This window comes from Accipiter gentilis, chromosome Z (genome assembly GCF_929443795.1).
Source record: "Accipiter gentilis chromosome Z, bAccGen1.1, whole genome shotgun sequence".
Taxonomy (NCBI): domain Eukaryota; kingdom Metazoa; phylum Chordata; class Aves; order Accipitriformes; family Accipitridae; genus Astur; species Astur gentilis.
In genome coordinates, this window is record NC_064919.1 from 57,202,438 (window position 1) to 57,225,186 (window position 22,749).

The 22,749-nt window shown below is 37.1% G+C and overlaps 1 protein-coding gene across 3 annotated transcripts in view; it reads right to left on the reverse strand.

Moving 5' to 3' along the window:
* Nucleotides 1–22,749, reverse strand: part of JAK2 (Janus kinase 2) — a 59,429-nt gene that overhangs the window by 21,269 nt on the left and 15,411 nt on the right. For 2 of the 3 annotated variants that reach the window (XM_049796175.1, XM_049796174.1), the window contains exons 4-14: nt 18,515–18,638; nt 17,597–17,714; nt 16,881–17,026; nt 15,194–15,515; nt 12,679–12,798; nt 8,999–9,156; nt 7,470–7,581; nt 5,591–5,777; nt 3,450–3,577; nt 2,830–2,964; nt 1,089–1,176 (exon numbers count right to left, since the gene is read on the reverse strand). In XM_049796175.1, the coding sequence (XP_049652132.1) occupies nt 1,089–1,176; nt 2,830–2,964; nt 3,450–3,577; nt 5,591–5,777; nt 7,470–7,581; nt 8,999–9,156; nt 12,679–12,798; nt 15,194–15,515; nt 16,881–17,026; nt 17,597–17,714; nt 18,515–18,638 (1,638 nt within the window). Of the gene's footprint in view, nt 1–1,088; nt 1,177–2,829; nt 2,965–3,449; nt 3,578–5,590; nt 5,778–7,469; nt 7,582–8,998; nt 9,157–12,678; nt 12,799–15,193; nt 15,516–16,880; nt 17,027–17,596; nt 17,715–18,514; nt 18,639–22,749 lie in introns of those variants that run through there. The other variant, XM_049796176.1, reaches the window with a different exon arrangement.

Consider the following 22,749-nt stretch of genomic DNA (forward strand, 5'->3'; position numbering starts at 1 on the left):
ATATATAGTCCCTGTGCATGGTACAATGAATAAACTAGAACAAACGCTCGTAGGCATTTTTGTGAAGAAACTGACAAAACAAGATCTTGGCCAAACATAATGCTGTGCCTTTTCCAGCCTCCTAAGATAAGCAACTCCTGATACAGAATCTACCCTCACTTTTGCAAACTCCTTCTCTCTTAATGCAGGCAACTGTTTACATAATATGCTTATACAGTTATTATAAAATGCTTCCTTTTGCTACAAATTTCTAATCACAGAAAAAAACTGGTTTTAGGGCAAACCAACATTTCTGCCTAAAGACTGAATAACGAATTAAAACTGCCAAAGTGAGACCCAGCAGCACATATTCAAAGGTAGCACATACAAGCATATGACAACCATCCAAAATAAAGATTTATTTACAAGACGTTATAAATGTATTTCAGGTGTTCTAAAAAAACCCAAACAACGTTATTAATACATAGTCACAATGCAGTAAGCTAACCTGAAACCACATTCTACATCTGTTGACAATACAAAGATTTTACACCTTTGTTAATATTTTGTAGTGTTTTTGTTAAAATAATGGGACCTCATGTTTTCAGAATGGGATCTCTAAACCAAAGTTACCAAAGCTGTATTTGTGCTCACAAAGTCAGCACATGGGTGGGAAAGAGTGGCAGTTTAAATTTCTGATCCCAGTAAACTAAGATTTTCTTGGGTAGCCAAGCACTTCCCTTTCTAGCTAACCACAGTTGATAAAATGTAGGGGTGCAATTTTTCTGGCATTTCAAAAGCTTGTTTCAGAAGTTCAGCAAAACTTTTCAAAAGTGAGATTTTCAGAACAGACATGACTGAGTCATTTACAGAGGTTACTATTCACACTGACTGTATTCACACAATTTTTTCATTTTCTTTGTTTTCACCATATTAATTAGTTTTCATACACAAAGACTAATACTACTGCAATGTGAACATGTATTGGGTGTCCAGCTGGTGTGACAGGTTGTTTTTGTTTTTCCCCTGCCTTTACCTAGAGCCAATGGCAACCTCTAAATAGACAGCTGTATAAAATTAGTACAAAAAGATAATCAATTTCTACTTACTTTCCTCTCCACATACGCAGACTCCATAATTTAACACCAAATGTTTGTAAGAAAGCTGGCTCATCATACTTGCTGCCTCAAAGAAGGACTTTGAGGAAGGAGAGAGAGATTGAGAGAATAAATATCAGTGAAAAGAAAACCCCAAAACATTACATGATTTCTAATAAATTTAATAAAACCATGTGCATTTTTAAAAACATTTCAACTTCCACGTTATTGCAAAGACCCTGTGTAATATATTTTATATTGTTTATGGTTGGTTTAGGTTTGTTTTTTTCCTTTTTTAAATAACTGATAATCCACATTCCAGAGAGGTTAGCAATCTCTTTTTCTGCAGGCAGGGGTATCTGAACGTTTTAAAAAGAAACTTCTCTTCCATGTCAATTAGCTATGTAAACCACAGACAAATTCATGATGCACTATTGAGTTTCCAATAATACATTGATTCCAATAATACACTATTGTACACTAATTCCAGTCATACACTAATAATACACTATTGAGATTCCAATAGTACACTAATTCAGAACAGTCTGAATAACACACTATTCAGTTTCAAATTTATTTCTTCCTAGCACATTATTAACTTAAAAGACAAGTATTATATCACTCATCCACTACTGTGAGACCTTACCTAACCTCGTCAGGAAGGTTTCAGATGCTTTTATTTCTTTCATTATTTTTTAATTCTCTTTAGTGGCATCTCCAGCTACACTTGCTTGTATACTGATTATTCACCCAACAAAACAAGGTAAAAATTAGCGTATTTTCTTTCAGGTGAATATATTTGTATTTCTGCACTCTTAGTCCTTTTAACAAGTGATTTTCACTTAACTTTAGAATGTAAGTATGTTACCCAGCTTCTTAAAACTAAAATAAGGGTTATAGTTTCTTTACTGTTTTCAATTGTCTGAAGTGTATGCCTATGTTGCTTATGAATATTAGTTTTCTGAAATGTCTTTTCCTTTTTTGCTTACATTTTCTTACAGATTTGTCTAAAGTAATTGAAAAGTTCAGTACACAATGGACCGGTTCTCTTGGCTGCAAATACAGCTAGATTAATTAGGAATTTGATTCAATTGCATCATCAAAATAGACAATAAACAGCCATATAAAGTTACATTAATACATTAAAGACTTTAGCAAGATGTGGTAGTGTTTAAAATTAAATTCTCACATACACAGTCTTGGGCTCAATTACATTACCAGTGCATTAGTTTTTGCACAAAGGCATTTCAGGTTTGCTCACAGCTTCACTCAAACAGTGAAAAGTCTAAGTGAATACGGATGATTCTACATATAGCAAGTGTTTCTTATACATAAATACTTCTGATTTTTTATGACTTGATGTGAAATGTTGATTTTACTGGAGAATCAGTGCAACTCCAAAACATTGAACATAGCCTACCAAAAGAAAGTAGTTTTCCATAAATGTTGGTCCCTCATCTGTACATAATGAATTTACTGGTAAAGGCAATTCTGTGGCCATGCCACTGTGCTCTGGCCCTCATTGGGAAGCTCTGAATTCTCTGATGGATGGTGGGGAGAGGGGAAATAAAGTACATAGGTGTACTTCCCAAAGCCAATCTCAAATCCATTCTCCCAGTGACACAAGGCCAACAATGAGCTTGGTTCAAAACACAGCCCTCCATCAGTGTAACAAACAGTCCTTTATTTTAAGAAAAGTAATGCTCAACATAACAAGGACAAATGTTATATAGCAGTTGACAATCACACCAACCTCAGAATAGTTTCTATGCACTTTATCCAGCACCTTTAAAAGAACTTCAGTTTGATGGAGCTGGCCATAGTCTCCCACTTCTTTCCTTACACCTTTGAAAATCTTAGTAAACGTGCCCTGTCCAAGACTCTCCTCCTAAAAGACAGGAAGGATACAGATAGGAAAAAAAATCAGTAATCTCCACCTGTTTTGAAAAGATCTCTTAAACAACTACCTTAAGTAATGCATATGCAAATCTTTACAGCTCTAGAGTCAGACTGAGGGGACAAGGAAGCAACTATAATCAGAAACAGCTTAAATCTTTGCTTATTATTTTATTGACTCCTCAAGGATCTCAGAAAATAACTTGCTGCAAGAACCAGAGAGAAAGGAATTGCTGTGAAAGATATATTTAGATATCCCTACAATAAAGAAAACAAGTGTCAAAAGGGCACTTAATTAAAAAAACCACTCACTTGTATTAATGGAAAAAAAAAAATTTTCTCTCACAACTCTAAGGAAAGATTAGAGCAAAATCTCCTAGCTAAGATAAGACTCTTTTACACATATACTGAGTTTTTTAAAACTTAGTGTGTATTGAACCAACCATCTGCAGTGGAAGAAGCAACTAATGGACTTACAAATATTAAATCCTCATTCCGGATTTTGTGAAAGACCATCTGGTTGACATTATTGTGTCTCTGTAGCGTAGGTGATGAAGGTACATCAGAAACACTATTGCTTCTAAAGACTAGGAGATTTGATTTATCTGGGAAAAGAAGGGCGGGGGGGGGGGGACGACACAAAGTAAGTTTGTAAAATATGAAACTAAAACAGTACTATTTCACAAGGATTATTGATGAGAAGCTGTTTATCCAACAAAAAGAAGGTATCACATTGAGATCAGTTTATTCAAAAAACCACACAGTATTTCATTAAACAAATTCAAAGTCCAATTTTTTTCTCATCAGCAAAACACTTAAGTTCACTCAGCTATTTCAAGTTTAAGTGCTCCTACGTTCTGAAAATATTCCTGCCTCCTTTCACATTTGAACTTCTGTATTTGTGGTAACAATCAGGGATGGGTAAAGGGGATCTAAGTTACCACCTTCTTTTATATTACGAAGTCATTCCATTAAACATGTGCATATCTTTGATGCCTCTTTAAAGCTTTTACATATTTTTACCCTGGCAGCACCTTAGTGATCCTCATTGCCTTACGTTTACCAGAGTAATTATTCTTCAAGTAATTTTGAAAAAAAGGGGTCTCCGTAAAGCAGACCAGGTCTGTTAGTAAAACATATTTGTGGCTATATGCTTGCATGCGTGACTATATTTAATCAATAATTGATAATTCTGATGCATATACATTTTTGGTTTCAATAGAAATAAGGTTACAAAATTATTCTCTGTAGTGCGCATATGTATTTACTTATCAAATCTTTTCTACGCTTTTGAATTCATTGGCTAATTTCAGTCAAATTTGAAAGAGGTGAAAGTGATAACTAATAGTCTGTTCTCTCAAGTTTTTATTTAAGTAGGGATTTGGACAGAGACAAAGACTTACTAATATTAACTGTAAATAGTACTACTTAGAATAAGCAAAAAGGGCAGGTGTTATCAGAATTCATAAAGGAGAAAGATACCAGGAAAATCAAAGTTAGGTAAAAACCTTTAATATAAATTCAAGAAAAATCCACTCAGGCAGGAGCTCTATTCCATGTGTATTTTCAGTGTTAAAAAGAATTTGAGATCACAATGCAGCCTTGGCATAATTCAGCTGTCAACAAACAATGAAAGAAATTAACTGGCATTGTTTGTTCCATTAATTATGGAACTATCCTCAGTGAGAAATGATACATGTAGTAGCTCTTTCCTTCTTAAGACAGGAAAACACTTGACTGAAGAAATGCTGCTGCATACAATCCACTGCAATTAAGAAACCAGTTCTGCTTCTAACCATGGAAGTGGCTACCATGATTCCTTCTGGAATACCATCTTGTAACAAAGTAAAATTTGGCAGACACTAGGACTGAAAACTATGCCTAAGAAGATGCACAAATAAGTCAGTGAAATTTAAAAAAAACAAACAACCACAAACATATATATCTATATATATATATGTCGTGGTTTAACCCCAGCCAGCAACTAAGCACCATGCAGCTGCTCACTCACTCCACCCCTACCCAGTGGGATGGGGGACAAAATTGGGAAAAGAAGCAAAACTCGTGAGTTGAGATAAGAACGGTTTAATAGAACAGAAAAGAAGAAACTGATAATGATAACACTAATAAAATGACAACAAAAATAATAAAAGGATTGGAATGTACAAACGATGTGCAGGGCAATTGCTCACCACCCGCTTACCAGCTAGTCCCCGAGCAGCGATTCCCTGCCCCCACTCCCCCCAGTTTATATACAAGGCATGACATCCCATGGTATGGAATACCCTGTTGGCCACTTTGGTTCAGCTGCCCTGGCTGTGTCCTGTGCCAACTTCTTGTGCCCCTCCAGCTTTCTTACTGGCTGGGCATGAGAAGCTGAAAAATCCTTGACTTTAGTCTAAACACTACTTAGCAATAACTGAAAACATCAGTGTTATCAACATTCTTCGCATACTGAACTCAAAACATAGCACTGTACCAGCTACTAGGAAGACAGTTAACTCTATCCCAGCTGAAACCAGGACAACCTACCAGAGAGTCATTTAATGTTAACTTATTTTTAAATCTTTAATTTAAAAGATGGAAACTCTTCTGCTTCAAAATAATTTCTTTCTTACCTTTTGGTTTTGGAGGACAGCACTTGATGAACTGGAAAATTATGTTGTCTGAACGGACGGTTTCTGTCTGGTAACAGGTCAGCAGATCCTTAAGATTACCAAAACTTCTCTTGGTTCCACTAAGGTTATATTCTCCTTTCTCATTCTTTGTAATTAAGCAGTGCTTATAATCAGTGGTATTCTCACGCTGCACAGGTTTTTTCCATTAAAAATAAAATTGATCAATATTTAGTATTTGAAAGCTTATTTAAATGTATAGCACTCTACTAATTAAAGAAAGAAAGCTTCAGCAAAATACTACCATAATTTGTTATTTTGTTCTCACTATGTAAAAGTGATTCTGAGAAAATGATTCCACTCCCATCACTGGAATTAGCTCAGCGATGCTAAGAAAAACAAGTGTTACGAAATCTGCAAAGATGGACCTGAGAAAATAGATAACAGATCCTAGGAAAGATCCTTCAGAGCTAGTAATGAAAGCTTCTTCACCGTTACATTCCAACAAAATTTTTAGAAGCAATAGCCCAAATGCTCACAACTCCATGTTCTTCTGGCAAACATTTGGAAAGGTCAGCTGTATTTCTATTTTTCTGTCATCTACAGTACAGTTCTAAGCAATTAGTTTCTAGCACAGATTTTCAATATGCACTGAATTATTTTTACAATGAGTCTTGAAATGATCCCATTGAACATTTTTAAACAAGAGGAGCTTTTAATAGTGTTTTCATGGTCCTTCACATCAACACTGTGCAAAATGTTCCAACAAAATCTGAATCTCAAAAGCCTTCTAACAGCTTACCCAGAAAGACTCAGAACGAGGGGAAAAAAAAAAATGTAGCTAGGTCACTTGACGGCAGAATTAACTCAGAAACTTAACTCTCAGGCTTTGACCCTCTCAGCTTGCTCAGAGATAGATCTCTTAGTCTAAAAATCTCCCTATCAAACACACTTCACTGACTGGACATAAAATTTTTGTGAACCTGATCTTAAAATGACTGTTTACTTCTCCATCCAAACATCAACATTATTTTGTCATTTTCAGAGATACGTAGATATCTCTGACAGTATTTAGCGAACTTGCTAGCTTGCTGCACACCAGCAGGAAAACCCATATATTACCTTCATTAGTTAAAAACCCAATGGTAGCTCTGTTGATTTAATTAAAGAGAAGCCCATCCTTGGAACAGGATCATGCAATTATGTAACAGCATTATTAAAGTACTGTATTATCACTGACTGCAATCTCACAGAGCAGAGGTACATCTGGTTCTTTAACCACATGAGAATTGCAGGCTTTTCAAGGGTGACTCCCACACTAGCTAACACCAGATATCCAGCAGATCTGTGTTGATGTAACAGCTGCAAATAATCTGTCTGGCCCCACAGTGGGGATGGGGAAAGGACCCAAACCCAGAAGAAGCTGTTAAGGAGAGACTCTCAGATCACCAAGGGCTGTATACTCAGTCTAACTAAGCCCTATTTGGAAGAGGGGAGGAAGGTGAGTAGGTAGAAATGCCAGGAAAAAAATCCAACTTAAAAAAAACCCCAAAACAAACCTTAAGAAAAAAAAAACTCCAAACATTTACTACATGTCCCAAAAGCCATGTCACCATCCCCACAAGTCTCAAGCTCTCTTCCCTCCACCTGTCTGGTTCTCCTAGGCATATGGTATGTGTCATAGTGATTCTTTACCATACAAGTATTTTGATGTTTCTCACAAGACCCTGAAAGTTGGACAATCTGACATAAGTAGCTATAGAATATACATATCAGACAAACATTCTGGAGAGAAAATTCAGAATAATTTACTGAACATCCCAGGCTCCTTACTACAATGTAACAAAGATTACACAGGTACTATCTAAGGCAGAATACAAACCTCAATAGCAAAGGTGAGGAAGTATTTTTTAAAATCTTTAGGACTGCAACGAAGAACGTAGAAACCAGTCTGATTACCTGCTTTCTTCAGTTTACTGATAGCAAAGTCCATGCTATAATAAAAAAGAAAAAGTTTAACACTGCATAATTTAAAAATCCAGGAACATCAGAGATTAGCCAATGAGCACTATTACCAGATACCTAATACAACAACAATTCAAACTCAATTTTTTACAGTTTCCTTTAAGCTAATCTTTTTGTCCCTTTATTTTCCAATATTCAGGGTGGCTGCTTACGTAGAGAAAAGTATATTAAAAATTCTTAATACTGAAAACACCACAATTATTTGTTCGATGAGAAATCTTACAGCCTAAAAAAGTATATTCCCCTAAGCTTATGATATGACTTTCAACATCCATTATGGAATAAATTGTAATAAAAGTGCCTAATGAATTAACAAAATATTTGTGTGGATGAAAAAGGTGGGTTTAACTTGGGAAAGGGCTAACAAGAAAGAGGAGTTGAAATAAATCACTTGTTACTACAAGAACCAATTTCCCTTTAAACAAGCCTTGCTAACTATTTCTGTCCTCAGGGAACGAAAAACAGAATGGCTTGGAAAGGTCTAGACTCATTACACATCCTTCTAAACAGCCCTAAATAAAAGTCAATATACAGCATTAGTCATTACTGCAAGAAATGTGGTTAGAACTCTATAGGTCTCCATCCCTCTCCTCTTTCCTCTCTTCTGAATGTTATAGCACCTATCCTCTTTCTGTCATTGCTACAGAACTATTCTGTATTAGCTGAGTAGACAGTGCTAGTTTCAGGCAACATGTCTTGCACATATCCACTTTCAAGCTTTCTGTAGCTAAAGCAAATACCCATTTTACACTGCCTAACAAAACATTTCTAGGTCCCCATGTATGCTTTTGCAAACAATAAACAATAGTATATGAACTATTAAAAAAAGTTTAAAAATTCAATTAAGGTACTAAATTCCTCCTCTAAAAAACAAAGAAAGCAAACAAAGAGACAACATTGCTTAAAAACAAACAAACAAACCCTCCAATTTATATGGCTAGCAGTTCACTGCAATCCTTGCTCAAATATCAAAGAGAGTGTTATCTGAATTTGCTTTCTTCTCCTTGGCAACTCAGATAATACAACTGCTAGAGGCTGCAGTGAAAACATGACCTTATGCTGTCTATAACACAGTATGTTGCTGCCATGGTAGTAATTATAATTCTGTAAAATTGGCATCATGACTTTCCCACCTGCCTCACTTGAAGAAAAAAAGAATTCTAAGGGAACAAAATTAAAGCCAGAGTCTTTCAATTCATTTTTTTAGAATACGTCAAGAAGGCATGTATTTTGCAAAGCAAAAAATAAGAGGAAAAATTTAAAGCATTTTATGTTATATAAATGTAACAAATACACATTTCAAGATGTCCATCATCATTCACAGTCAACTAAAGTTCATCTTTCAAAAATAATATCACCATGTTACATTGCTAAAAAATTGCTTACAAAATAGGTCCATGGCAGTTGCTTTGGATATTTTCAAGGACTGATGGTGGTGCTACTTCCTTACAGAGATAATGGTGGGCATCCGCAGTTAATCTGTAATATCCATCGATTAATGATACAAACGAGAGAGCTTCTCTTAATGACTGAAATTCAGCCTCCTGTTAAATTGCCAGGGGATGGGGGGGGGGGGGGGGGAGGGGAAGAGAGAGAATTTCAATTTTTAATAGGCAACACAAAATTCCTGGATATGGTAATGGTATAAAAGATAGAAATATATGCATATATTAAAGCTATCACGATTGTTTTTAACTACTATTTGTACAGTTCTCCTTCCTGGTGCCACCCAAAACTTGTCAGCAATCTTCAATGTTCAAAATTAAACCCAAACCAAACAAATCTGCCATAAAAACCCCTTTTAAATATATGAAACAGCAGAGGAATGCTGACAAGAGGGCAAAAGGGAACATTTTAAAGGGAAAAACTGAGTAGATACAACTCAGCATGGCAGGCACATAATGCACTGCCAACAGAGTGATAACTTTTTTCCTTAAAGAAAGTCTTTGCTTATCAAAGATTTATGGGGCTGCCTTCAAGTAGCAAAGAAAAATCTCTAGAAAAGCACTTGCCTGAAAATTTAACTAGTAGTCAGCAAAAACTGGCATCCTGACCTGGATCAGATATGGAAGCTGACCTTTAACTACGATGAAGAGAGGTGCAATGGATGGAAGCAGGGAGAAAAATAATGTGATCAAAGGAAAACGGAGTGTGGAAAATGTCTATGCAGAATAGATTGAACAGGTAACAGCAGGGTAAAATTAAATCCATTTGTAACAACATATTTATTACTGCCAATAAGGGTAAATATAGTCTATTTTTATGTAATTATCTGTATTTTCTTAATATTTTATCAGTTGTATCAGAGCATTAAAGAGAGTCTTTACTTCAACAGAGATATTACTCTACCATCTACAGAGTCACACTAGACTTCATTCAATAGCATAGGCCAACAGAACAGGCTTTTGTATGTGCTGCACAAGTTTGCCCATGACACTAGGGACACACTTAGTGTCTGAACACAATTCCTTGGCAAGTTCTTTGCTAGACAGCAAGAAAAGAGCTGGTGCTTTTGATCACATGCCAAGAATTTGTTTGGAGCCTTCAAACTCTTTATTAAAAGAGGACCTGGAAACAACTACCTTTCCAGTTGTTTCAACATGATAGGAAAACACCCCACAAACAACAGACCTAGAAATCAAGCCATTTTAATCAATCCATGTATCCTAAAACTGTGTAAAGTACATTTCTAAATGAATTCTAATGTGTAACAGGTTAAACTAAATGACAAATTCTAATTTACATATCAGCTAATTCTGCTCTGTAAAGTGTCCACACACAAATCATAAACAAACCAGCAACTACTGCACTTTTTCCTACTCTATTTTACTCTCCAGTAGCTTTTTTAGACAAGCTCTTAGAAAGTCACTTTTACCCTCAGAAGCATATGCAGTCAAGTACCTAACTACTGCTATTGAGAATTTTTAAAGAGAATTTTAATGGCTCAAGATTAAGGAAGCCGCCTCCACCAATCTGAAATATTATTATGCTCTCAGCATCACAGATGGACATCACAGATACTCCAGTTACTCTTATGTCTCAATAAAAAGCCTTGAAAAAATTTCAAATTCTTAACAGGTCATTAATTCTGTGCCATTAATACAGGAAATGAATGAAAATCACAATTCTATTATAAATGAAAGTAAACCATATGCCTTTTTTAAAAAAGCACCATTAGAGAGACAATAAAACTAGTTAATGCTTATTGAAATATTTTTGGAATTTTTAAAAGTTATTTTTACAGAAAACAAGTACATAAACTGTACACAGCTCTTACACACACACACATAGAGAAGGAAGCTCTCCGGCTGCACAAATGGCTGAGATGAGGAGCCCTGAAGGTCCACAGATCAGTCACGGAGATAAAGGAAGAAACAACTCGCATTGGCTTTGCATGGCAAGGGGGCTACAAGGGTGGCTTCTGTGAGAAGCTGCTAGAAGTTTTCCCCATGTCTGACAGAGCCAATGCCAGCCGGCTCCAAGACAGATCTGCCACTGGCCAAGGCCGAACCCATCAGCAATGGTGGTAGTGCCTCTGGGAGAACATATGTAAGAAAGGGGAAGATAAAACCCTCGAGAGCAGCAACAGCTGCCAGAGAGAGGAGTGAAAACATGTGAGAGAAACAACCCTGCAGACACCCAGGTCAGTGAAGAAGGAGGGGGAGGAGATGGTCCAAGCGCCGGAGCAGAGATTCCCCTGCAGCCCATGGGGAAGACCATGGTGAGGCAGGCTGTCCCCCTGCAGCCCGTGGAGGTCCACGGTGGAGCAGATCTCCACCTGCAGCCTGTGGAGGACCCCATGCTGGAGCAGGTGGATGCCCAAAGGAGGTTGTGACCCTGTGGGAAGCCCATGCTGGAGCAGGCTCCTGGCAGGACCTGGGACCCCATGGAGAGAGGAGCCCATGCTGGAGCAGGTTTTCTGGCAGGACTTGTGACTCCGCAGGGGACCCACACTGGAGCAGTCTGTGCCTGAAGGACTGCAGCCCATGGAAGGGACCCATGCTAGAGCAGTTTGTGAAGAACTGCAGCCCATGGGAAGGACCCATGTTACAACAGTTCATGGAGAACTGTCTCCCGTGTGAGGGACCCTACACTGGAGCAGGGGAAGAGTGAGGAGTCCTCCCTCTGAGGGGGAAGGAACGGCAGAGGTGATGAACTGACCACAATCCCCACTCCCTGTTCCCCTGTGCTGCTGGGCAGGAGGAGGTAGAGAAAATCAGCAGTAGAGTTGAGCCCAGGAAGGAGGGAGGAGTGGGGGCAAGGTGTTTTTAAGATTTGGTTTTATTTCTCATTACCCTACTCTGGTTTGACTGCAATAAATTAAATTAATTTCCCCGAGTCGAGTCTGTTTTGCCCACGATGGTAATTGGTCAATGATCTCTCCCTGTCCTTATCTCAACCCACAAGTCTTTTGTCATATTTTTCGCTCCCTGTCCAGCTGAGGAGGGGGAGTGATAGACTGGCTTTGCTAGGCATGTGGCATCCAGCCAGGGTCAACCCACCACACAACTATGTGACAGTTATACCTGCTGGAAAGCCTGACTCAAGTGTAATGCTGGCATTCAAACTAAAACAACTTAACTTTTTACATTCATGTATAAAATACTTTAAGATCTTCTTTCAAGAATTTTAAATAGTAAAAGCAATGACATTAATTTTATTGCAATACTCATTTTCTGTGTATCATCATTCCTTCAGAGCATTTTGAAGTCTTTTTCAATGTATTGGTCACTGGCAGACAGCTTACCATGACAGTGTGAAAACAGTATGCTTGATAACCAAAACCACAGACTCAGGTTTAAGACTCCAATAAGGGAAAGAACCAATCTGTGTATCAGAAGTTACCCTCAGCTATAAACACCTATTTCTGTTTCAGTCCATGCACAGACCTGTGAATGCAAAAGACCTCTGGTGTTCGGATACACTGCTTATACTGCTGAAAAGCATTTAGTTTTACCTCATGCTTAATTAACATGGTGATTAATTATACAATACTATAAATACCACAGCAATCACACAGTCTGCTCAAAGCAACATCTATTTGAAAAAACAGCAAGTAAACAGACCAGATTCTTGCTGTCTTGTTTGTGAATGGTGACAATTCTTCTCTCACTGGAGCCTTCTTGGCTTGCTTGCTTAATGCTGACATCAATTATATCAGGAAAATCACAGTATGTTTGTAAATCCTGAAATAAATATTGGTTATATAATGTCAGTAATAACATAAATAGCAACTAAAAATCCCCACCAATTTGCAGCACTAGAATTCCAACAACTCTGAACTTGTAAGCTAGCAACAGAGGACCATAAAACCTCAAATATGCCATTACAAATAAAGGAAGGAGTTGTGTGTTTACAGGACCATCACTAGGAGCATCAATTAAAAAACGCAAAAAGATCCAGGAACCATGAATGGAAATATCCATACATGGGTTGGGATTTTTTTTTACTGCAGATACTTCTTTGCTCTGTAGTATTTTGTAGGATTAACAATGGAACATTCTGATTAGTCTTTTTGGGGGAGCTTTTTCTTGGGGGGTGGGGGGAACTTATTATTAGCATTCTGATTGCAGAGGTGTAGAAAGCCTGTTAACAACCCCAAATGTCATGGCTTCATTCAGAGTGATACAAGCTGCAAAATCCGCTGCCAAAGAGATGAAAGTAGTATGAATGAAGAAAGGGTCTAAGAGAAGGTTCTCCTATCAGCCCCCCATGGTCATCACTGACTAGGTAACGTGAAGCACTGATCCTAATTACATGGGAAATCCAAGACACGTTTTTCTTTGATAGCAAGTTCAGGTAGTTTTTGATACTATGATATTCTGTACCACTTCCTTCAGTCTTTCACAGGTCAAAATATAATGTTATATAAATCATACTTTGTTCTGTTTTCAGTACAACTTCAGATGCTAAGTAACATCCTTAAATAAAGGTAGATTTATCTAAGATTATTCTTCCAACAAAAGTAGATTTTATTCAAGTCAGAATACGCCATTTATATGGCTGCAAGCATATCCTAATACATAAACAGGTTAAAAATCAAGGCTGTAAGACTCCGTGGGTATCAGCTACAATTAATCGGCTCAAATGCATTGAAGTCCCTGAAGCTCTGTCTGTTCATCTGGTTGTTGGAAATGTGAACCAGCAAAACAAACTTCTTGATGATCTACCCCACGTGTCATTCCTGCCTTTAAAAAAATAAAAATTTTGTTTTGATTCAGTATCTTAATAAAGATTCATCAGTACAGTTTGCTGAAACAAGTCACATTTACAAGCAGCCTTATTCATTTATTAAGTTTTCATAACCAGTTTTATCAACAATTTCTGTACCGGTGAAAATATGTTCAGCCTACACCATGTCTCTGTCAATAAGTGGGATGATATTAATTATGAAAAAATAATTTGGTGGTCTCCATAAGAAATACAACCAGTTTAAACACCACTCTTACTAAAGCCTTGGTTGCCAGGCCCAAACAGCATAGTATGCATAAGTTTCATACATCTGAAACTAGAAATTACAAAACCTGACATTTATGTTAGCTGCTGCCAGAGCAACTGGCACTTACAGGCAATTTCGGAAAACGCTATGTATCAGAGAGCTGATACATAACAACTATGAATGCGGTAACTGGACTTAACTTCAATCTACAAATATTCTAAGAGCACACTTAAAAAATCTGGGTATATAATCAGATTATTTATTTTTTTAAAATATTACCAAAAAATAGCATTTTTATAACTTATTATAGCACACTGTAAAAACGCAACCTTTTGTAGTTTGGTCTTGACTGCTATATATAATGCATCAAAACTGCCAGACTAACAGATGCAATTATTTTGGAAAACTGGCAGGTGCTCCACTTTGCCTTCAATTTTACCTTGGAAAGTACCCACAGTCTCAATGTATACTGCCATAAGTTTGTATCAGATTCTGGTAAATTTGACAAAATGAACAGTCATGCTGAGAAGTCATGCACAGAAGAAATAATAATAATAATAATGATAAATGAAAATGCAACAGCACATGATTACTAGCACTCAGTGGAACCATTTAGCATCCAACTCCAAAACAAACCGTCTATGGACTTCGCAGTCACAGAAATGTCACTTTAAATTTGCTAGCTCAGAGACTGGTAGGAGTCTAACTGCAGCAGGAAAGAGGTACAGGGAAATTTACCTACTTTTTTGAGTCCTTAAACCCCTTCTTTCAAAGAGAATTTGAGGAATTTGTGCATTTTACCTACAGCTGGGGGCAGGGTGATTACTTTTCCACACTGATTTTTTTTTTTTTTTTTACAGTAATGAGGGTCCAACACTGAATTTTTCATTTGTCAAGCACAGAAGTATTACATGTTCAAGTATTGACTTTCTTCTAATACTTCAATAAAAACCTGATTTTAAATCCTGTACTGTTTAAGTCAATACATTTCTGTGAGGCTCAGCTGTACGGAAATTGTATCATCACCGTGAAGTAAAATTAACCTACCAAATTTACATGGGGTAAATCAGAACTTCTAACATAAGCCAATCATTCTGCTACATTATAAACTGCACAATTATTTAAATAATAAAAGAAATTACCTGCTCTGCCAGTGTCTCGCAGTCTTTAAGTTTTCCTCTTGAGCACTGAATTCCACCATTTCCAGTTATTACAATGGTTGCAAAACTTCCCTCTCCAGAAGGATCTCCACCAGGTTCTTTTACTTCAAAAACCTCTGAATAGAAGGCAGACTGAAGGGTTTCCAGATTTATAAGATACTTAAGTTTCAAGTTTCTGGCAGTAGCTTTGCATTGGCCAAACTGTTGTATAAATTTGCGGAACCTGTACCTTATTCTTTTTCTTGTCAAAATGTGGTAGTCTTGGATTTTTGCTCGCACACATTTAGGCAAAAACATTTTGTAGCTGTGAATACATAACCAGCAAAAAACCTACTAATTTTATCCATTAAATCCAGCAAAGATAACTAGTTCTGTGCTAAACAAGTCAACATGAAAGTATCTTTTCCTCTAAATGTAACCTTATTCTTTAAACTGTAGGATAACAAGGATCCTTTTTTCAATCTGTACCATGTTCTTTCGAATACAGGCCTGTCTCTTCTATCTTCCATTTTTTGTCCTCACTCAGTTTCAACATATATTACATAATGCATTTTCCATAAATCCAGACATGTCTGTTCTAGTCATTACTGAAGTTTTGAGGTAAGGCAGCAGAAGTTACACAGTTGCTTTGTTTGGTGTAGAAGTTGGAAAGAAGATACTGCACAGATGGAGGCAAATACATGGCTAGACAACAGACTTCCTGGCTGAAAACATAGGTGGTAGAACTTAACACTGTGGTTGCTTCTCACTGAAGTTCCTATATCACAGTCCATATTCTATATCAAGGGGCAAAAGAGCTGCAATAAGCTGGCCAATTCATTGCCTCATTCTGTTTTTTACTCCTCCTGCTAGATTTCATTAAAAGATGAACATCAAACATTAAGTACCAAGCAGAGACAGAATTAATTCAGCTGGAGTGGAAACTGATTAGGTTAATAAACCAAAGTGAATTGATAAACTGAAGCAAGTTTAGCAGCAATCTGCCCAAGAGGGTTAAGAGCCTGGAGCATATGACATGACAGAAGAGCCATAACGGAGCTTGATTTGTTCAGCCTGGAGAAAAGAAGGCTCAAGTAAAGTGTTCTACTAATTGTCTTCAACTAACAGATGGTTACGGAGAAGACTGAATTAGACTCTTCTCAGATATGGACAGTGAAAGGACAAGAGGCAACAGAGGATAATCAGTGTCACAGAGGAGACTGACTAGATAAAGAGAAAATCCTCCTCAGTGAGGGTGATCATACATAGGACAAAGCTGCCCAGAGATATGATGGAATCTCCATCCCTGGACATTTTCAAAACCTGACTGGACAAGGCCCTGAGTAAGTTCATCTAACTTTGAAGTTGACCCTGATCTGAACAGGGGGTTGGATCTGATGACTTCCAGAGCTCCCTCCCAACTCAAATTATTGCTTACATCCTTTCCCACCTGAGTAGCTGCTGCCTTGCCTCTCATTAAGAGCCAAATCCGTGTACTCAAACATGAATGGCCATCATGGTATAAGCGTTCTATTAATTTCTAGTTTATATGATAGGTAGCTTTATGAAATCATCATGCTAGAATAAATCAATTGCCACCAGCTGAACATCTCATCCCAGATGCTAATGTGCAAAAATACTGGGTTTAGGTATCAAATAGGTGTGATACAGTTATGAAGTATGGAGTCACCTGACTGAATTGTAAACAGCCAGTGGGGTTTGGTCCTTTTCTTTGGCCACTCTCATCATATCCAGAACAGCCATTCCAAGGCATTCTTCTTGTGTTTCATGAGTAACAGGCATCTGTATCCATCCATCCAAAAAATCATCTCGCCACTGACAAAGAAGAATGCAAGAAAGCAAATTATAACTGTAGCACTGCTACTCATCAATGAAAGTTTTTTGGGGTGTGGGGGTTTTTTTGTTTGATTTGTTTTTTGGGGGGAATTGTTTGTTTGGTTTTTTTTGTGTTTTTTTTTTTTTGAAGACTGCATTCTTCTGAGTGAACCACTTTGTCTACAAAAAGATGCAAGTGTTCATAATGGATACCAGCTACCCTCATGCTTAGAAACACTGTTTTCAAAATATTTTCATTTCAAATCTCAAAAAGGTCCATATGGGGAGGATATTGCTGTACATTATATCAGTCCAAAATGAAAGTCACAGTGAAGGACTTCCACATGCTAGTGGCACAAGAAAGGAGTTACACACTCTCACTCCTCTCCCCACAACTGCCATTTGAGCTTCATCTCTCTGAATACACAATACGACATGGAATTCAATTTTCACCTTGAGTGGGCTTCAAGCTGTCAAAAGAGCCTACAGTTACTATCAGAAGACGTGAAAGGGAATAAATACAAACAACCTTTACCAATCTGCATTAAAATATAATCAAGTAAATCATACCTGTGCAAATAGGTAAGACATGACAAGATCATCAAGAACAGGACTTTCTGCACCTCGAAGAATGCCATACCGATATGCTCTGTTGGTACCATTGCAATACCAGTGGGGAAAATAAAACCTGTTAGGAAATATTTAAGCGAACATCAATAAACAGATACCTTTGCTTACCAACACCAGATATTATCACTTTTCATAGACATGTACTTAGTGCTGGCTGGTTTGGAGGACTAATATGAAGCCCCAGTTAGTCAATGGAAGGCTTTGGATCCAGTTCTTGGTGTCTTAAGAGTAACACAACATTTAAGCAGGGTGGTAAACTCTACTAGGAACGAGGAACCCTGCAAAGTTATCCTCACTAATCAGAATATAGAGCATTTTGTGTTACTGTCTTCCAGTTTACTTTCAGACAGTTCCAAAAAAAGAAAAAAACCCAACCACTCAGGCCACATTTATGCAACGTAAATAAACAAAATCTTTTACATACGGAAAACTGTGACTGTAGCTTTAGACGTCCACATTGAAAAATCAGGTTAGAGAAAAAGGGTTCTATTGCAGACATCTGCTTGACTACACACAAGAATTACTCTGCATTTCAGAAACCAGAATTTCAAACAGGCAAGCACAGAGAAGATAAGATGAACCATTATCAAGAAATATTATTTTTACTTCTGCTGTATTTTTTATTGTTTCTTCAATCTGACATGGCAGGCATATGGTATATAGCCAATCAATAAAGTATGTTATTCAAACTCACTCCAATAATTTTGATTCTTGTATCTATCTCTTATCTAGATATCACCAACAATCTGTCCATAACCTCTTGGAGAAACTATGGTTCAGCTAAATATCTTATTGATTGTGTTTTCTCATATAGTTTTGTTTCACTATGGAAAGTGCATAAAACATGATTTAGATTACCTTATCCGGTAAAGCAGGATGAGTCTGGTTGCTTCATCTACATGAAAGATGTGATTTGGGGGATACCACATTCTGTCTGTTTCACTCATGAGTGCAAACATGTTATGATACACTGGCATGATACCTAAACAAAAAACCAGAGAAATAAACATTTGTAGGAAATTTTTTTCACAAAGAATCAACCTGACTAAAAAAAAATAAATAATTGTGGGTTAAAAGTAGCAGATTGGCACGTATTCTCCAACTGTTCATTGCACTGCTCTATCACTGTCAACAGCATTGCAATCATCACCTCGTAACGTGCAGACTGGTTTTTCTTGTTTATTTTCTCATTCTTCCTTTATGTTCTCTGACTGCAGACTGTGTTCACCTGTTATCCTATACCTCACTGTTAGATTACAAGATTTTCTCTGTGTGGCATTTAATAAAATGGCTTCTTAGCCTCTCTATTTAGTAAAAGCTGAGAACAGTACATTACCTTTTTCCTTACCTTTTCCAAAAATAGATGTCAGCATTGAGATTTTAGACCGATGAAAAATTAGAATACAAAGAAATTCGTTATGATGAGGACAACCACTTGCCATTTACATTTTAGTACCTCAGTTAAGAACAAAATCAAACATATACTGCTAATTAAGCAAAACTGGAAAATATTTTTTCCCCTCAACAATTCAGGATTGTTTTAATGAGAATTGACAAGCAATCCTACTTAATCACAAACTATGGAAACCAGTTGAGCATCGACTCTTCAGCAGCACTAGAATTTTACTTTGGCTCCCAGCTGAAAGTAGACCCTAACATAAAAGAGATACCACAGCATTGTACTATGCTGCCACGTTATGCATCCATGCAATGCCAGTGCTACGATCCAGAAAACAGGTTAAATATCTGAGAACTGACAGCACAAAGGGATGAACTTCAACCACTGACTTTTGAAGACAGAAAGAGATACAAGTCTAGAGGTCAGAAAGTAGGATGAAAATTACAGTGTGAAAGTCACAGTAGGTCATAACAAAAGAAAACTATGTCTACATCAAAGCAAAATACTTTGGAGGACAAAGGCAAAACATACTGAAAAAAACCCCAAGACAAAGACAACAAAAGTAATTTAAAATGACGTTAGAGATGAAAGAATTCTAGGAAAAGGCGGAATACCCACAACCATGCTCAAAGACTTAGAATGACATCATTGAAATTCACACAAGAAACCAGGAGAAAAAAACCCCAACACCCTTATTTCTTTCTTTCTGTTCTAAACATCATCTAGGTAACTACTGAAGAGGCCAGACCCAAATTTCTTTTGTCACGTCTAAAGTGCATGTAAGACAATCCATTAGAAACAAATAATCAACTCCATATACAAACTGTATAAGCTTGTGGAACAAAAAGTAATTCAGTCCTAAAGAACAACTAACTTAAATTTGTTACAAAACGGGGTTTGTCTCTGTAGGGAGCCAGTAAGAGGGCTAAGAACAAGAGGTCTGTTGTGCAGATGTCAGATTAAACTGCTGAAATCTACAGACTAATCAGCTGACACTTGTTTAAACTAAAGCTCACCAAAATATACCAGAACTACATGTCCTAACACGTGATTTTCTATGAAAGGGAGTCACAGACTTACAGGAAACTACAGAAATGGAAAGCATTATGTAAAGTAACCAAAGAGAAACCAAAACTAAACAAACCCCCCAAAGGAATAACCCTGAAGGGATTAGTAACTGAAGGACTGGCTGTAAATCTAGATGTTGCAAATTTATGGTGCAGTAATGACATATCTGATCCATCAGAGTTTTGAGAAATATCAAATTAACTCCATTTTATGGAGTTAAAAAGAAATCTATCCCATGCAACCAAACATGGTTCTCATTTGATGTGTGAAATGGGATCAACTAGATTACATTACAGATCAGTTGTCTATAAAGCAGTAACAACTGACTTAGCAGTTTTAAGGCTGTGTGGTGTCTGTATCCCAAATAATTTCAGATCAATTACAATGTAATGCTTGTGAATCACCAGCCTATTTCAGGATTCTAGCCAGATGCTAAACACCATTCAAGGCAATGTTGAGCATTTACCTAGTCTCACTAATACACTTCCCCTATTATCAATCCCATATAAGCACAGCAAACATGAAAAAAATTCCAAGTCACATTCTTAAATTCAAATGTTATGCTGCTGTATTTCACCAAATACACTACAGACACTACCACCACCACCCCACCTTTAAAAAAAACAAAGCAAACAAAAAAACCCCACAGATATTTAAATCCAGATGATATAATTGCCATTCTGAAACTTTAACTATGCAAGGAACATGACTTCGGAATTCCCTCTACAAATCAGAAATGTTGGCATAAAAAAAAAATTTGAAAAAATCCTCCTTGCTGTCTTCCTGTGTATGAAAAATAATCTATGCACTCATTCATCCCTCATACTTTAGCATTTTTAATTCTGAGTGGTAACTTGTGCCTTTCACTGCCAGTGCTCAATGACATACAGATCATATGTGTTCTTCAAGAAAAGGAGTTACGCTTTTTTCTTTTTTTCTCCCCCTTAAGAATTACACATTTGCGCCAGAATATTGCTACACTTGAAAAGTTCAGTGACTATACAAATAAAGCAAATCCCCTTATTAGTGTCTTGAAAATTGGCCACAAAAGTCTGGTGAAAGCAGAGGCCAGAAATGTCTCTTTTCATGTAATTCTTACCAGCACTTTTAATTACAGGGACTTTTCAAGCAAATGATAACTGTAGTATTTAAGTGCTTTCTCCAGAAACAATGAAAACCAAAACATGGGGACTGAGGGTGGAGGTGTGTTGGGGGTGGTGAATCAAAGTCTTCTGATGAAACCTAGACATGTCAACAATAGTGAAAACTTCTGAGAAATGTATTTTCAACACAAGTAAACTAAGAAAAGCTGTTTACAAGGTACTAAAAAGTCTCCCCTGGATTTCTGCACTACACTAACCATGCTATCAAATCAATCAATGATTAATTAGGAGAAGAGACAGTGACTCAGAGATAATAAAGCAGTATTGTTCTCCACTTTGCTTCTCCAGCAAGACCTATTAAATAAATTTTCTGGACTACCACAAAGACAAAAACCTATCTCTTGGCAAGTATTTTATTTGGTATATAAACACTCCTAAATAAAGGAGCCTCATCATGCTATACAGGCTGTCAAGTAACATCACGAAAGGTTATTCCTCAAACTTCTACCTGAAGCCTAAAATAAGAATGATTTGCATAGTAGTTTCTTCCTTTCCTCATTACGATGCGAGAGCTCCACACCCAGGCAAGTCACGCTACTTCTTTTAATCTAAAGCAGCTAAGGAAGTAAAATTTTTCTGTATTGCCTCCATTGGCGTTAGGTACCCTTCCACCCATACAGTATATTTTCATTAGGTAATGTCCCTCTGTAAAGAAAAAATAAAACCCCAGAAACTGTACATCATAAAAAGCCAGACACCACTATGAAATGTGGAAGCGATGTGTAGCCTACAGGAGAAATAGTGTCTTACAAAACTGTCAATTCAGGAATATAAGTAAGTCACCAGACATATACAGATGAAAGCAATTAGTTGCATGGAGTTAATTATTCAAAACAATTTTAAAATCTCCAATTTTCAAAAGTCCAATACAAACATTAGTCAGTTCTCACATACAACTGTCAAGTAAACTATCTAAAACTTATGAAATCTTGTACATACCAGATGAAAAATCACTTGGCTTCTCTTACATAAAAATATCTTACCCTCATCTTTCATAAAAACTGGAGTCTTACTGAACTCTGACATCACATTCAGTGTCACTATCCTGTCAACCAAATGTTTTCTGAATAGTTAATCAGAGCACAGGTTTCCTTTCTTGGCAAAACAGAACTGCCCAGAGCTCTGAACTAATTTATTTCTTGGGAGTGTGTGTTTGTGTGTGGATTGTCAGGAAAGGCTACCACTTAAGAAAAACAGAAAAAAACCCCAAACCCCACAAACCCCCAAAACCACCCCCACCCCACCCCAACCCCCACCCCACAATGGGCAGTTACAATCAATGATCACTCTGAGCCATGTGAATTCTGGCAATTCAGTATGTTAAGCATAAATCTGTTTAAAATTCTCCAGCTACTAACAAGGAATCTCCTCTGAACCACACAAGAAAGAGGTACTACAGATCATCCCAATCATCACATTATGCAAGACAGCCACTCCCTTGAAAATGTTTAATTGACTGCAGA